Below are 17,873 nucleotides of genomic sequence, written 5' to 3' on the forward strand. Positions count from 1 at the left end.
ACACCCGGATATTACGGACAGTTTCGCTTTTCCGGACGAAAAGTTCATATATTTTCTCAAAAATTAACCCGCTTAATACGGACACCGGTGCATAATTACGGACAAAGGACACTTTGCTATGTCAAGAGTGCCTGGCCAGAGTGAGGCAGCGTGGTCGAGTGGTTAGGGCGCCGGACTTGAAATCCGGTGGTCCCGGGTTCAAGTCCCGCTCTGACCGCTAGCTGGAGTTGTTTCTCGGTAGCCCCAAGTTCAACTCTTCGGACGCGCTTGTAAATAGCCAGCTGGTCTGCCTCCTGCCAGTTGGGATTTTTAACCATGTTAGTTTCAATTTGTGTCATTTCTTTGTGAAGTTTAATGCTCGGCCCCACCAGCATTTGTGCTATAAACACTGCCGAGGGTAAATAAAGGTTATTTATTTTTATTTATTTATTTATTTATTTATTATTTATTTATTTATTTATAAACTCTCATACATCGTCAAACCCGCGTTACGGACAGTTGTTGTCTGCACACTGTCTATTTTCATTGTCACATTTATGTACTAATTCTAGACATCGTACCCGTTCAAATTCTGACAGATTTCTACGGATTTGAGCGGTTTTCAATTGACTGTCGAAAGTAATTTCGCGTTTGCTTTGGTTTTGCATTGCTACGCTCTGTGGTTGGTTAACAAAACTCGCCCAACTTTCTCAGCCAATGAGAAGTAAAAGCAAAAACAATCGTGTTTTCCCCGCATGCGTTTTCCCGCGCTTAGCGCCGGTTCATGTATTTGCTTCGAATTCTGATTGGCTCGTTGTGTCGTTTACATCTGTTGTGATTGGCCAGAGTAATAACTTTGGTTTTGGGTTTACGACACTCAATTGAAAATCGCTCTCATACGATTTTATTACTAAACACAAAACAGTAGCAAACACGACATGACATGTTTGATCAGTCTGTCTCTTTCTTCCGGTGTTCGTGGCCTTGTACTGTAGTCTTTAATACAATTTTCTGCCTACTATTCCTACACAAAAGTTTCACTTCCTTGGCCTTTTGCTGCAGTGATTGCTTGTATCCTTCTTCCTCTTTGACGTCCTTTGCTATCAGCATCAGCCTCCGCGCGAAGGCAGATGCTGATAGGTGACTCTCATTTCCGATTGTGGTGTTTCAAGAACAATAAAGTAGTGATCATGATGGTTTCACTAATTTGAACATATTACAGTCACAGTCACAGTAACTTGTAACGTTAAGAAATTAAACAACGTTTTGTTGTCGTAAAACTGTCTGCTTTAATCTTTGTATCGACAAGTTATCTTCGTATCTCCCAAACAGTAAACATTCTCATAAGAGGATAATTGCTAAACAAAGCCAATATATCTTCAGTTAGCCTGCCTCGACTTTCCCTTCGCGGTTTCGCTGCTTATTTTCCCAACTTTAATTTCCCGTTTATCCAACATCCCGCCATCTACTCAGATAATTACCAAACAGTTTGCTTAACTTAGATTTTTTAATTTGGGGCCAATGGTCCCATCTTCTAATGGCTGCCGTTTTCCTTAGATCCTTCCAGCATCAAGTATTATAATGATGAATATTTAATTGACTTATAGACAAAAATAGCACGATGCTCAGCTCTGCTCCACAATATTTTAATAGACTTTCAATGTAGCTTAAAAAGGGCATCACTAGCTCATGCGAGCGAAGGAAAATCTAACATAATACACGCACATTTGTTTTTTTTAACAACTGCAAATATGTGATCAAAATAGTGTTAACCCAATCGCTTCAGACGATGTCCTTATGATCAGCTATAGGTAAAACGAAACTGCTAAAAATAGTTATCCAACCACTGAGGTGTCAAACGGAAGAGCATGGAATTCTCCTTTGCCCGCACGCTTTAAATAGTAATTAGTGCAAAAGAACGTTTCCAGACTAAAAGAAATGATACAATCACCATCCCCACCCCTCCCTCCTCCTTCTGCCATATCCTGTATTCCGTTTTCAACCAGCGTGAAAGTAAGAATGACACCATAAATTATAAGTAAGAAGCAACTTGATTAAATAGAGCATTGCCATTAAGAAAGCGAAACTGGATATGGGGTTCCTGTTAATCTTTCTTTTATTTAATACGAGTAAGCTGGTTTTACTTTCTACGATCTGTTTTGTGGTCTAAAAAAACTGCTGCTACTTTCTTAACCAATTGGGGAGAAAACTTGGTTAACTACGTTGAGCTTTTAGTCGGAATACATTTTCTTTATAAAATTATTATTTGTCGAGGAGATGCGTTTAGGACTTAATCGCGTTAGACTCCAAGCCGGCTCTGACATAAGGACTAGCTCGCTCTATAAACACGTTGAGGCCTGGACAAGGCCTAATAAGACGCGCCTTCTGATTGGCTTATTGTTTTGTATTCACCTGTTTTGGTAAACCGGTTTTATTTGGTTGTTTATAAAACCAGTCACAGCTGTCAGGACGTCCCTGGGAAAGGTCGAATGGGGAAAGTTGGTGGCACAAACTATCGCATTACTCGATTCAGTGAACTGAATCATTGGGGAATATAATGTTGGGGAAGCAAATCTCCCATGTATTGGTCTTTCGAGGGAACGTGCGAGGAGCTCGCGGGAGAGGCTCGTAAAGTTAAAGCCCATCGCGCCTTATGATATAGCTCAATCCACTGATTTTTTATAATTTTGTGAAATATCGCATTAGTTGTTGGTAATCAAATGACGACGGGTGACATTTGGGATTTATTTCACACTTGTAATAATTTTCCGAGCCCTTAATTAAAACTTTTGACAAAAGGCACGTGAAATCACGCGTCAGCATTTGAATACCATTGAATGTCGTCGTCGAAATCCATTTTTTCGCGAGGTAGTTTATTGAGAAATAGCACGCGCAAGCACACGTTCACTCATTTGATGAAACGTTTCTGCAAAGCGGCATTTTACACCATAACTTATCAATAAAAATCCAAAATCGTACTTATTCATGCAAAAATGTTACAATACACTAACGAACTTTCAGAAAAATGTCAATTATTTCAGTGACCTCTCCAAAATAGTGTAATGTCACTGTGAAGTTAACCACTAAATATGAAATTTCTAAGTAAAATCGGGAGGGAGTAATTTGTCTCCCATTATTAAACATTGAATCAGCTTTGCAATATTAACTTTGGAACTTGTGGATGATTTAACTATTTTTGTTTTCGGTTTTTGGAGGTTGGTGGGGTGGGGGGGGGGGGGGGAGTGGATCTAGGCGGGGTCGAAAACGTAACTTTGTTAAAATTACAGTTAATTATATACAATTGAACGTGTATATTCGTACAAAGTCGCTCTTACATAAAAAAAGAATGATTGCGAAGAACATTTTTCATAAATTTCTACACAATACATCCCTTCAATTACCTTTATTTAAACTTCGTTTGCATACATGACCTGCTATACTACCGTACATAAGTTAGCTGATAGCTTACTTGTATTCATTACTTATATTGGTTCCCTCCCAATTTGCTGGCTTAAATGAATCATCACTTATTGATGCTGTATCAATCTTTACTGTATTAACCTTCAACCCAAAGCTTATAAAACATTTTCTGTGTTTCCATAGAGTCACAGAAGACCAAAGAAGACGAGTAGAAGTCTGGGGAAACGAAAACCGGCTCAGAAAACACGAGCCGTAGGAGAGTTTCAAATACTCTTTGAAGTTCTCCAAACGTCTTCGAATTTGTCTCCAATAATTCTATGGCAATAAGCACAACTGAAATGCTTTCATTTCCTTAGTTTTTAAAATAACCCAGGAACAACGTACTATGTCTAAAAAAAACCCTATAGAAAAATGGACTTAAGCCCTTTCAAAGCGCGCGCTCACAATCTTTGCAACTAATTTTAGCCCTTATTGCATGACCAACAACCAACCAATGAGAGCGCACGTCGCAGTCAAAGTAAATCCAGCTATATAGAGCGGTTTCCAATTGAGTGTCGTAAAACCAAAACCAAAGTAATTACTCTGACCAATCGCAACAGATGTAAACAACACAACGACCCAATCAGAATTCGTAGCAAATACATGTAACCGGCGTCAAGCGCGGGAAAGAGCGTGCGGCGAAAACACGATTGGTTTTGGTTTGGATTCCCATTGGTTGAGAAAGTGGCGCGAGTTAATGTTGTTAACCAATCACAGAGCGTAGTAATGTAAAGCCAAAGCAAACACGAAATTACTTTCGACACTCATTTGAAAACCGCTCTAACAATAACTATTACCTTACAAACATTAATTATCGTACTGCAACCCCAGATAAAAACCAAATTTACCAACACCGTTTGGGCAAAATACTTCCTTTCTATTCTATTAACAGTTTTCCCTTTAGACAATTATATGCGGTGACAAAAAACAACAAATTAGAACAGGCACACGCCATACGAAAACAAAATAACAAATACTGTGGTTCTATTAGCTGTAAACTTGTTTTAGAAATACTTCAGAAACAAATTAAAATTGAAAACTTCAAACAGAATAGGTGAGTGTATAATTAACTTTCATTCCGATTATTTAAAGCAGCTACTGTGACCTTCCATCAGACGAAGAAAGGAGGGAAAAATTGGTGAAGAATAGTTAGAAGAAGGTCTTACGTACCTAATCCCTCGTACTCGCATGTCACTATATATTCGGGAAATTGCTTGGCCTTCTGTACCTCAGTCTCCCATAAATAAAAAGGGCAAAGCTCAATATCGTTAACAGCGGGAGGTCAGCTTGACTGCAACCATTTTGAATTTATTTCATACCCAGGTTCTCCTCACCAAGTGTTATGGGACGGGTTCTTGATATGTCTTAAAACACGTGACTAGGACTGCACTGCCTCTCCTTTATGAATGATACGTCAGAGCTTTTGTGTACAAGCTGCGCTTAGTTATAGCCTGATCGACTTTCCTCAGAAGATATAGTTGACGGAACAAATTCCTTGTGTGGCCTGTTCCTTACTAAACTTTTCAATGCAGTGAAGTCACTGCATCACAGCCTATGATAACTACTATCAACTCCTAACAAGGAATTCTGTAAACTGGAATAAACAAGTTTAATTTTGAAATTGTAGATGTGTTTGGCCTTGGAAGGTACTAAAGCGAGGTGAAACCGAACCAAATGAACTGAAACATCCCTACAAAACTAGTGTGACGACTAGCCAATGAGTGCCATTAGCTTCAACTTTCTCCGAGGCCTAAGCCAAGGTAAGCAAGATCTCTCAAAAATTAATGCCTAAAAACTAAACCCCCAGGGACACATGACGATGCTGTTTCATCGACTAAAATACTTTTTGACTTCTTAGTGTATATATTGATTGCTTAACCCCTAGTTCATTGCATTTTGCAGTTGTTGGTAGTTAGTTTTAGCAGTCTTGGTAACTATTATTAGAAAATGGAAAAATTTGTACGCACTGTTATCATTATTATTATTATTATTATTGTTGTTGTTATTGTTGTTGTTATTACGTAGTCTTGAGGTGAGAAAATGTTAATAGACTTGGGGCCGGTTCTTCAAAAGCCGATTAACGCTAATCCCCTATTAAAAGTTAACCGAAGCTCGTCAAAAATATCTTTGAAAGCTAATATTAAGCTGATGGCAAGGAAAACTCTATGTCAAAACTGAAGGAAAAAATCTTCTCACAAAATCTTAATTGATTAGTAATTAAGCTAGAATCAAAGTTCAGTTTAACCCAGGATCAGCTTAATCGGGCTTTGAAGAACGGGCCTCTGAACCGCAGTATATTGTTTGTTTGTCCTAAGTGGTTGTTTCGTACAGTACTTCAACATCAGTGGGAGTGAACTTGTAACTTCCTGCATAAAATGTACAGAAAATGCCAGATAAAGAATACCCTTCGGGCAGGGGGTAAGACCAGCCACAATAGGTGTAAGATCCTCGGGTTTCTGTTATGGATATGTCCTCCATACCAAACGTTGGTCCGTAAAAACTGCATCTTTTTGTAGCTTGACTGGTCCTCTCTGGCTTGATCTCCAGCTTAACAGGAGTGTAGCCCCAGATGTTATACAGTGAGAAGATAAATGATTTACTGGATGAACCCCAACCGCAATGACCTAGGGAAAAACAAAACCATTACGCTTAGAAATATAATTACATGTGTACCTGTTGATATTTTTTACTTGTATATTTACGTAATTACGTATGTACAAACCTCCATTTTTTTATATCTACTAAGTACGAAATAACCACAGAACTGTTGGTTTAAAGCCAAAGATTTGTTCAAATTAATTCAAATCAATTGACATTTGTGCAAGGTGCACTGATTACGAGGAGACTGGGTCGGGAGTGTCAAATTTCTTTTCGGTTTTTTCTTTTTTTTTTTATCATTATTAATATTATTGACAACATATTACTTACACTTCACGGAACTTTATCATGTTAATTTAAAACTTTCTCTGTAATATTTTACATTGTCATGTTTCCTTTGTGCTTATAGTTAATTAGCATTTTGGTTTACACTATATATATTCAACTCTGTGCTTTGTAATTTAAACTGAAGATGACAGAAGTTTCTGTCGAAACATGTTTTCAAATTTAAAAAGTGTTGTCTGGTTTCTTAGAATATCGACATATCTGCTACTATCCAGACCTATTTGATAAATATAATAAACTTTAGAGATAAATAGCCTCAGCGACGGGTGAATAAGTTTGCTTCTGCAATCGTACATATTTTGCCTGGCAATGATTAGTATCTTATTGGCTTCTTTAATTACATCCTTGTCAACACTTACTAGACTAGCTCTGTGCATAAAAATAGGAATAACAAATGTCTTAACTATCTGTATTCTTCCAAGGATGGTAAGATTTCTCAAGTTCCAAAACTGAAGCTTTTCCTTCATAGATTTAAGAATTTCATCAAAATTCAACTTTCTCCATAGGCCTCTATCGTAAGTAAAATGAATCCCCAGAATTTTGATTGCTTTTTTAACTTTAATGTTCGTTATCAAAACAGCTAGATATTTAGATGCGTTTTTCTGATTGCCCAACAGAATGATTTCAGTTTTGTGGTAGTTAATTTCGAGGCCAGAGCAGAGCGTGAATTGTTGTACAGTGTTAAACAGGGGGTTAAGAGAGGTTTGGTTCCTAAGAAATAGTGTTAAGTCGTCGGCAAATATTTCTAATTTGATCTCTTCGTCATCTACTAAAAAATACCCTGTATTTGTTTGTCTGACCGTATTTTAATGGCTAGTACTTCTAGGCAGATGATCAATAGGTAAGGAGAGAGTGGGTCCCCTTGCCTGACTCCTTTAAGAATTGGAAATGGTCCTGTGGTATAGTCGTTATTCATAACGCAACTAGAAATGTTCTCGTAAAAAGTCTGAACCCAGTAAATCAAAGATGGGCCAAAATTGAAAGCGGTGAGAGCGTTATACATAAATTTATGATTTATCGAATCAAAGGCTTCCTTGAAGTCGATAGCAACTACTACTCCATTGATTTTCTCTCTTTTTGTATACTCAAAAATATCATAAATTGTACGTACAGCATCAAGAGTGGTTCTACCTTTTACATACGCATTCTGATTGTGATGTATGATGTCCGGTAGAACTCATTGAAGTCTTGTCGCAATTGCTTTTGATCCGACTTTAGCATCAACATTGATCAGAGAAATTGGTCTCCAATTACAAATTTTCCGCTTCTCTTTCTCTTTCTTTTCTATTAACTTGATAATGGCTTGTTTTTGAGAGTTGGATAGCTCACCCCGATCATATGCGCAATTTAGACTATCGACTAATAAGCCTCCTACTGAGTTCCAGAAAGTTTTATAAAATTCAGCGGTGGGCCCATCATTGCCTGGTGACTTGTTATTTTCAAATCACTGAAGACAGTCAAAGCATTTTTTAACGGACAGTTTTCCCTAACAAATGTTTTTCTTTTCAGTGGTGAGTTTGGGAATTTCTGGTTTATACAACAAGGAATAACTTACATTACTAGATTCAGCGTTGACACTGTACGAGTCAGAGTAAAATTGTTCTACTTCTGTCATGATTATTTTCGGGTCTGAAGTAAGATGACCACTACTTGTAAAGATCTTTCGAATACAACCTATCTTTCCTCTAAGAGATTCCAAACCCAGAAAGTACTCGTTGTTTTTCTCGCCTTTTTCACACCAAGTTGCTCTGGAGCGAATTATTGCATCTTTGGAGAGATAATCGAAATGAGAATCGTATTTCATCTTAAGTTCTTCTAAGATTTCCAGGTTTGAGACCGACGGGTCAGTTACACATGCATCTTCGCAATTTTTTAGCTCTGTTTCAATTGTTGATAAGTCTGCTTTTATTTGGCGTGCCTTTTGTTTGCAATATTTCATAGAAAATTGTCTCACTCGAAATTTAACGAGATTCCACAGCACCCTTTTGACATCCTCAATCAGACTCGCGTTAAATTTCCAGTAGGAAGGGCCGTGTTTTGTGACTCAATGCTATTAAATGAAATTGTGATCGCAGACTGGTCAGTCCTGATCGCAGTTTTAATAATATCCGTTTCTTCGACTTCATCTCAGTTGACAGGAGTCACTTATCACCCAAAAATCCAATCTTCTCTGGATAAGTTGATTCTTTTGCCTCTACGTGAAACGTTTACAATCCGGGTTACGAATTTTCCATATGTCAATTGAATCACAATTTAGACAAATATCTTTAACCCGCTTAGCAGATTCTGTCTCTGTAGGTGATCCTCCAAAACAGTCAAGGTCTAGATCGGTTATAACGTTAAAATCTCCGCCAACTATTACTTTCAGTTCAGGATCGGAAATAAAGTCGTCTAGTTTGCTCTGTATTTCATCAAAAAAGGAGCACTGTTGTTGTACTTTGTTTGGCGCATAGATGCTTGCGAGTGACAAATTTCTGTTGTTTTCTCAATCTCCTTCTCCGCCCGATCCTCCCCGCCTAAAATTGATTTTCAAGACACTTGAAGTGTTTTATATGTCAACGGAAAACCAGGAAACTTCGGCCGTCAGATAAGTAGATCAAAGTAGTATACTGAATGGGGGTTCTGCGACCGGTGGATCACGATGGATCATGTGGATCCGTAACGGTAGTGAAGTCATAGCTATGAATAGGTCAGTAGAGCCAAGAAAGTGACGTCATTGTGGGAGACAATGGGTCTGGAAGGCCAACCTCGTTCCCAGGGTCTCTCTTCGTCCCGGCCCAGCGAGAGAGAGAGGTTGCCTTTGGTCACGTGGCACCCAAAATCTGGGTGCTTGACCCAATTTGTCGTTAGGGAGGGGTAGTAAAGCATGCAGTTGTCGCTTTCTCAGAAGGACGGAGAAGCCAGCTACGAACGTTACGACAACAAGCGTTTTACAACCAAGCATTTCTACATCACACACTCACTTGAGACCTGGAAGAGGTCCAAGAATTATTTCAAAAACAGTCGTTTCGGGACGCCAGAGGGAAACCGACAGACGATGGGGGACGCTTGAGTCAAATCCTAAACTGGCATGATGATTAGAACAGAAGTATCGCTGGCTTTACGCCTTTTAACAGAGCTCCAAATGAGGTGAAATGGAAAAGAAGATCAATTTCAGTATTGCCGAATAGAACACCAAGAATTTTTGGCAATAGAATGTAAGCAGGCGAAGTGTTCAGAAATACCAACGGACTGAAGCAAGCCGCGTGTGAATATAATTCAAAGGAACTTTTCATCTTAGTTTATTCCCAATGTTCATGACTTTAAGACGTAGTTAAACGAAAAATATTGAGCTCAGAGCGCTGATTGTGATCGAAAACAATTTATTTAATCGGGAAATCGGTGACCAAATAAATATTCAGTATTGTGCTTCGCGAATTACATGTAAATAAACAGATTACTGACAAGAAGAATGTATTTGTATTTTCTTGTGAGTGATGAATTATAATGCTGTTACTGAAAGAATTTTTTATGAACTACATTTCATTTTATAGAGCAAAATCTCCGCCCGGCGCATTTCGCTTGCTTAAATCACACCCGCTTGAAAATCGCTGATCGGTACCTGCGAATAAAATAATTGAGCGAGTGTACCCCGACTGGGGAGAAGTTTGTCGTGTGCTGTCACGTGACCAGCTGCCACCAGGGTGTCTCTCTCTCTCTCTCTCTCTCTCTCTCTCGCTGGGAGAGACCCTGGGAACGAGGTTGCTGGAAGGCTTGCCCAAGCTTGCCCAGGTTGGTATGGTAAATGCGCACCCATATAGTCAGCCGTTGTTTACTTAAGAACGGTTTGCTGTAACGACCGACTAAACGTATACAAAATAGAAGATAACGGTACCCCCAAACTTTGCCAGAATAAAGGGCTTGGTAAACTACTCCTAAAAATATAAGTTTCGTTTTGTTTAGAGCTTTATTTATTGTGAGGGAATTTTTTTAAAATTTTACCCATGGAGGCGGGCTATAATCACGCCGAGGAAGGCACTTTTGCAGAAGCTCCCTTTTATACAATGAGCCTTTTCTAGAAAAGATTAACGCAACAGAAGAAACAATTTTATTTTCTTAGATGACTAGCAGAGTCAAATTTAGATAAAACGTAAACATGAATTTTCGACCAATTTTTTAAGTTGTGCCTTTTTAGCGGTGATTATAACAACCTAATTTTGGCTAAATTTAAGGACAAAAAAAAGGATTTTGGGACATCGCTTTGCCCCACGAAACTACACTCCGCGAAAACATAATCATTTCAACTAAACATTAATCAAAAAAAAAAAAATTGGGGTAAATTAAACAGCGAGTTCTCAGAGCGTTTACAAAACATGTCACTTTAGCAATAGGCCTTATCACGGTTTTCGACGCCATTTTGACGAGTAGGCAAACACGTCTGAAATAAGAGTGTTTGTATGGAAATCCGATGTCAAATAACTTTCATAAAACATCGCTTCTGAAAAATTCATGAATTGGAAACTTTTAGCACTAGTAAAAGGATTTTAAGAAAAAAATTGGAGGGATGTAGCTGTGCTAGAAAGCGTCCAGTCGTGTTTTGAATTTTCCATACATTTGTCTGTAACGCGAACCAGCCGTGAACTGCTACTAAAAATAGTTCGCGGGAAAAAAATACAGACAAATGTATGGAAAGTTCAAAACACGACTGGACGCTTTCTGGCACAGCTACATCCCTGAAAGTTTTACTAGTGCTAAAAGTTTCCAATTCATGAGTTTTTCAGAAGCGATGTTTTATTAAAATTATTTGCCATCGGATTCCCATACAAACACTGTTATTTCAGACGTGTCAAAATGGCGTCGAAAACCGTAATAAGGCCTATTAAGAGCAACCTTTGACCTTTCATATCGATGGGAAATATAAACGAGAGCTCATAAACCCTGACTTTCCTTAGCTGGAAGACGCTTATTTTTTACTTTGCTGGCACATTTCGAGTAAAGGAAAACTACACATTTGAATTTGGAGTTTATATGTACTAGCTATGAAAAATAATTTGAAAAGTAAAATTTCAAGGCAATTAAATTCCATTTTGCGCAGGCGGTTCCGGTTTGTTTTTATAGTCTGTTTACAACACAGATACGGCATCAACTACACGGTAAACCGCACTCTACTGAATGATTAATAAATACTTCTTACCTGAGAGATCTTTTCCCGCGTAAAAAACACGGTCTGTGTTTAATGCAAAAGTGCATTGAGCGAGATCGCGGAACGCTTCAAGCCAAAGAACAAGTTGACGATTAATTTTAAAGAAACCACAGGAATCTCAGGAGTACATTTCGTACTGAGATGTGTACTTACATATTTCGGTATTACTTTGACACGTCAATTCAAAACGCCTCTTTTTTTCTTTTCGGACAATAAGATGTAATATCTAAATTACTTAAAGATCACGAAAAGAGTCGCCGCGCCCCGAAAGCTTACTTCTTTTGTTCGCTGCACGTGGTACTTGCTACTTGCTGAGTGTACCGTGGAGTTTATTGTGGGTTGCTACGACCAAGTGGTGCTTATATATGGCAGCGTGTGAATATGGGAAGATTGTAGGGGGAACATGAGACGCTATGTCAGACTCTGAAGCAAAGTTCGGCACGGGCAGGTATGTTTTAGCAGTGTGTACTGTGCATTCTACTATGTATGCCCAACATAAATTAATTTGAAAATATTTACTTTTAAAGCAAACAGAGGGTTTTTTTTTTCACGTTGAAAGTTGCAATTAACCTCTTACTCAGCTAACGGGGTTAAATTTGTATGTGATTTGCGTTTTTTATATCAAGAATCGTCACGGATCAGTAAGTTTTCGTTTAACTTTAAAGCTTGAACATCTTCTAAGGAGTAATTTTTAACCCAAAACCCTTTTGTAACGAACTTAACAGAGATAAAAGGCCGCAAACGTTAGTAAACATTGCGATGTTTTCGATCGGTGAGGGTAAGAGGCGGCATGAGTTTGCGGAATGGCATGTGGCATGACCTGCGGCATGGCATAATTATGCGAAATACGATACTTGCGGAATGACTCAAAGAAATAAATTAACTGAAGAGTGCGTCCTGTTTTCGCGCCAATTTTATAATTTTAGATATTGTGGACTCCAAGCTGAATATTTAAAAACAACTAGACGACAGAAAGAGGATTAGAAAATACAAGGCCGGGATAAATCATGTCGATCGCTGGTTAGGAAGGAGTGAGGGTAAAGAAAGTTAGAATTTTCGTAGTCAAGGGACTGAGTAAATTTAAGTTTCATGCTCGCTTTTCACCTTTTGACTTCCATGTAATTGACAAGTTCTCCGTACTGGTAAAAACTAAAATCTTAAACTAAGATTTCCCCTTACTTTTTCCGTCTTATGCAACAGCATCACCACATTAAATTGAGACGGAAATCATCTTATATTAACACAGGAGATCTTAAATGAAGACTGTTAGAGTCTAAGTTATATATAAGACAAAAAGTCGTCTTAAATATTGTCTTTAAATCGTCTTCATTTGAGAGGCGCTTATCTTAATCAACATTGAGGCATCTTACTTTAAGAAAGAGCAATTTTAATTACATTAATCTGAGTCGATGGGGTCCTTATTTTAAGACGTTTTTCAGACGCCTGAGCAGGCTATAAGAAGTATAAGATACTGTCATCATATATAAGATGCAATACGCCTTAAGCTTGAATTAGGTATGCTTAACAATTGATGTGTGGTTCTCAACAAATGCCATTAACAACAGGGTCTCTGTAAAATGAGGACCGGATGGCGGCGGATGGCGGATGGCGGATGTCGGATGGCGGATGATAAAATGCGGATGGAAAAATGGGGATGACAAAAAAATTAAAATAATAAATAAATTGATAAATTAATTAATGACAGATATCCCACATTTTTGGCTTCAAGTATCGTCGGATCCGAAAAAAGAAAGAACTTTCATGGGAGAAGACGTACTTTATCATCGGGCTCCGTTCTACTTTTCAACTTAACATCATCACTACAGTCCTTTTTTTCCCATCTTTATTAATAACTGACATTTAACAAAGAAAACTACACTACTACCACTACAGTACTTAATTGACACACCACCCTACCTTATATAGTTGTCAATTTTGCACGGAGTGTTTGTACGTGCACAGCACCTGTAGAAAGGCTTGTTAGCGTGAGTAATAGCTCGAGTGAATGAGCTGCGCTCCTGGGTTAACCGATGTCTGAGATGTCGGAAAGCGACGCAGATTTGGCCAGCCAACTTTTGTTTGGAAGAGGTGAGTTAAGTGAATGAATTGTTTAAAGTCAATCAAACTTTAACCTTTTTTTAATGTCAGGCAATTTTTGTCAACCTTTTTTTTTGTGTACACTGTACATGTATAGTGAAAATGCTAGTCCAGCCCACGATGGTAGGGATTATTTATAACTTTTGCGTTTTAATGCATGTTGCAAAATTGCGATAGTAGCATTTTAGTTATAGCTTTGACCAATGTCTTACGGCTTCTGTTGAGGTAAATATTATTTTCATTGTTTTACAGCCACTAAAGGCTTAGCTTACACTTAGACCCGCACGTAGACAGCATATCGTAAGCAAAATAACTTACTCGATTTGCCGGCTAGCCTTCCACGCAGACGTTCTTATGGCTCGTCACGTCATATTTCCGTTCATGGGGAAGAAAATATTGCGCGACGAGCCCAAAGAACGTCTTCGTAGGAGACTATTTGCCAGTTCGGTTACTTCTCTTAAGGTGACATGGGGGTAAACGTGAATTTGGATGGAATGTTAAGAGGTTTAAAAAAGGGATAAAAGGTTGGGTTGCCCCCAACCCAAGAGCACACCGGGTTGGTAGGGGACTGTTCGAGTGTCCATTTATCAATTTTAACTTCAAATTCTAATTTTTAAACCGCATCAAATCTTAACTATTTCTTATTTCTCCAATTTTTTTTTTACTCTTTTGAGAAAACCTATCTCCTCCCAAATATACCTAAAAATCGCCCAAACATTTATAAAATACCCCCAAACATTGATTTGTGTTACGAGCTAAGGGTTCTTGTGAAAAATTTGTTCCGGCTATTTCCTAGTGCAACTTCATAACATATAACAAAAGTCAAGCCATAGCGTAGGTCTTTCGGCATGAATCAGTACTTAATTTTCACGTAATTTTTACATATTTTTCTAAAAGAAATTGGGCCTAAGAAATTGTTTATTTATTTATTATTTTTTTTTGTCATCCGCATTTTATTATCCGCATTTTATCATCCGCCATCCGCCATCCGCCATCCGGTCTGCGTTTTACAGAGACCCATTACAACAACCTGTTCTATAGAGAAAATCGCTGGCTCAATGCATTGCTTTGGAAAAACCAAATGATCCTAAAACGAAAACTGAGTTCCCTCAAAAATTCTCTACTCTCACCAGCCCGGGATCCAATTCTCAGTGACAATTCTGTAAAATCATTTTAGTTCTCGGTTAAAAAAGCTAATTTTCTTGATGAATTGCCTTGGAAGAAATCCAAAATTCAAACACCAAAGGGATCCAAATTTATTTCAGGAGGCCTTTCCTGATCTTTCCTGATTGGTTCATTTAAAAAGATGCAGACCTCATAGGAAACTGTCAATTGCGGGAGGTCTTTTCTGATTGGTCGATTTCGATCCAAACTCTGCAGACACGGAGTCTGGAGCTTTGATCCATCGCAAACGGCAGGTCTATTCCGGGGGTGAGGGGTGGGGGGTGGGGGGTGAGGGGTGAGGGGTGGGGGGTGAGGGGTGAGGGGTGAGGGGTGGGGGGTGAGGGTAAGGGATGGGGGTGAGGGGTGGGGGTGGGGGGTGAGTTTAACAACGTAGATCTAGACTCTCACATACTCTCATAGACTCTCATATATGTTGACATTTGCAACCATGTTACTCTCCAAAGTCTCACGACGTTACGGCCGTAGCACGTAACTCAATTTACATACATCGTATATGTCAATACTTTGACATTTGCAACCATGTTACTCTGCCAAAGTCCCACGAAGTTACGGCTAAATCTTCAGATGATAGGCCACCCTCTTATTTTTTCAAGTAAATAACTAGAGACCCATGCCTTAATTTTCTTGACGGGGGATACAAGTCAAGATGTAATCCATGCAGGTTATTTTCACGGTATCATATTGGTGCGAGCGAAAACTGAAAAAAAAAATTACATAAAAATAGAAATGTCATCGTAATTGCATGCAGCAAAGGACGGAAATTTCCCCCTCTGCATCCTCGTTCAGTATAGTTCCGCTTGTAAGCACCAACATGACTACAGTGAATACCACCACCAACATGAGATTCGTTGGCTTGTGTACATTATTAAATGAATTTTTCGCGACACGTGAATTTCGAGATTTTGAAGTGTACATCGCAGCACTTGACTTTGGCCACTTTTCTAAAGACTTGCACGGCAAGTCACTTAATTTAATTTTCGTGACTGAATTTTCCCGTTTTCACGAAATATGCAAAATTGGAAAGTGTCGCAAAAAATGTATGTGCTAAGTTTGTTTTTCGAATTGAATTGATAATTTTATCGTCAGCTGTAATTGTTTGTGCCACTGAAGTCCCAGTACACGTTACTTCAGCTTTATTTACGCACGTCTGTTAAAAATTTTAAGGACCAATCTTATCAGCGGCCAACCTCAAGCTTTACTCAGTTGGACGATTCGACCATTGAAATGCCTTAATCGGTAACGGCAAATACACTAGAGCTTATTGTCGTGAGAGTTATCTCTCGAATATAAGTGATACCAGCATATTTTAGTTACTAAAAACATGTTTGTTGTTTATTTTTATGTTCCGTTTTCTATTAATGGAACTCTGATTACAAGGAAGAGAGAAACGGAAATCTGAAATTGAAAGAAATTATAAACTGAAGGCAGTGAACTTTTTTCTTTCTTTTTTCTCTGATCCTAGAGAGAATTAGAAATGAAGATTCGAAATGTAACATGCTCAAATCCCAAATACAAACGAGAAAAGGGAAAAACATTTTTTCCCTGCCCACCGAAAAAAAAAAAGGGGGGGGGGGGGGGGGTGAAGGAAGGAAACTGCTCGCTAGTTAAAGTAACGATTCAACAAAACCAGTCTAGATTCCGGTTTTTCACAAGCCACTTTGGCAAATTCATAAAAGTTAATCCAGATTATTTACAGTTACAGTTGTGTTGCAGTTTTAAGATTCCGAATTAATGTGAGAGTAGAGGGTTCATATCTCAAGAGCAGAACGTTTGTTTGTGTAATGACAATAACGACATTTGTAATTGTATCATGACAATAGCAACATTTAGTATTATTGACGCTTACACTTAGTATCATTGACAAACCAGCCTAACAACCGGTTTTTCGAAGGCCATATGGTAAATGATTAACCAGGGAAAGTTAATCTAGTTTATTTGTATATATCTGAGCTGATTTTCAAAAAGGTGGCTACAGAAATTGAGCACATTTTGAGACTTTCTAAGCTGAAGGAATATGCTAGTCATTAACAATACTCCAGTTACGGTTCATCACAAGAAAGTAAGGTCAGGAAATACTATGAAAGAGAAAAGAGGGGCTTTTCTTTGGAATTAGACGTGACATTGACACCCGAGTGAAATGAGACATGACCTGTGATCCGACTAAACAAGTGTGACACTTGGTAATTATTAACGGCGCCAACGCATCTTAAATCTCAACCAAAACCCGGTCTTTAAGCGCTCAAGACTAGCCTTCCACAAAAGAATCGGCTTAATCGGGGCAAACCCGGCAGCGTTTTAAATTGATTTTCCGTGTTAATTATAAGTCCAAGACGTAATGAGAATCACGCCGAACGAACATCTGGAAATTATTTATGACATTGAGTCCGGAAATCCGACCAAAATCGCACTTCTCGACTAATCGATGACTAGCCTAACAACGCTACAGTTATAACGGCGAAAAATAATAGAATAGCTTTTCAAACTCACGCTTCTTGAAGAGAAAATCCTTGCCCATTCTTGCTAGTGTTTTCCATATCAGCTTATATCCCGGATGTTGAAATCAACATTTGAAAAGGGAAGGGTTAGCGCCCTTTTCCACCACAAAAATATACTAAGTCTTTGGCTGGGTGAAAAATTCGCGAAAATTTCACGTTGCCCGAATAGAACTCATCCCTAAGACCTACTTTTTAAAGCCAAAGACTGTCACCTCCTCAAGCAAAGCCCACAATATACAAGCCTTTAATAGTCCAAGCCCGAGTAACTGAAAATTACTCGTTTAGCTTTAAAGAGGACTACTGGTAGCAAGCATATTAGACGAGGCAGGAACTGCACTCGTAAGACGTTTCCCTCACTAGACTTAATGATGTCCTCAGGAAAACTTTGCTTCAGGAAGCCAAACGAAACGCTAGGTCTAATGACTTAGTTCTGATCTCAGAACGCGCGCCGAATTCAAAGCCAAGTTAGAAGACGTTTGAGAGAGAGTGGGGCTAGGTTAGCAAATCAGGGAGGGAGGGGGGGGGGGGTAGGA

At 38.7% G+C, this 17,873-nt stretch overlaps 1 protein-coding gene across 6 annotated transcripts in view; it reads right to left on the minus strand.

Annotated features, from left to right (window-relative positions):
• Nucleotides 1-5,567: 5,567 nt before the first annotated feature.
• The window catches only part of LOC146487910 (uncharacterized), a 119,712-nt gene continuing 107,406 nt past the window's right edge, over nt 5,568-17,873 (minus strand). For all 6 annotated transcript variants that reach the window (XM_085125540.1, XM_085125531.1, XM_085125525.1 and 3 more), the window contains one exon: nt 5,568-6,062. In XM_085125540.1, coding sequence (XP_084981666.1) covers nt 5,749-6,062 — 314 coding nt within the window. In that variant the 3' untranslated portion in view covers nt 5,568-5,748. The remainder of the gene's footprint in view (nt 6,063-17,873) is intronic.

The sequence above is a fragment of the Pavona decussata genome, unplaced genomic scaffold (genome assembly GCF_977016875.1).
Source record: "Pavona decussata unplaced genomic scaffold, jaPavDecu1.1 SCAFFOLD_12, whole genome shotgun sequence".
NCBI classification, from domain to species: Eukaryota; Metazoa; Cnidaria; class Anthozoa; order Scleractinia; family Agariciidae; genus Pavona; species Pavona decussata.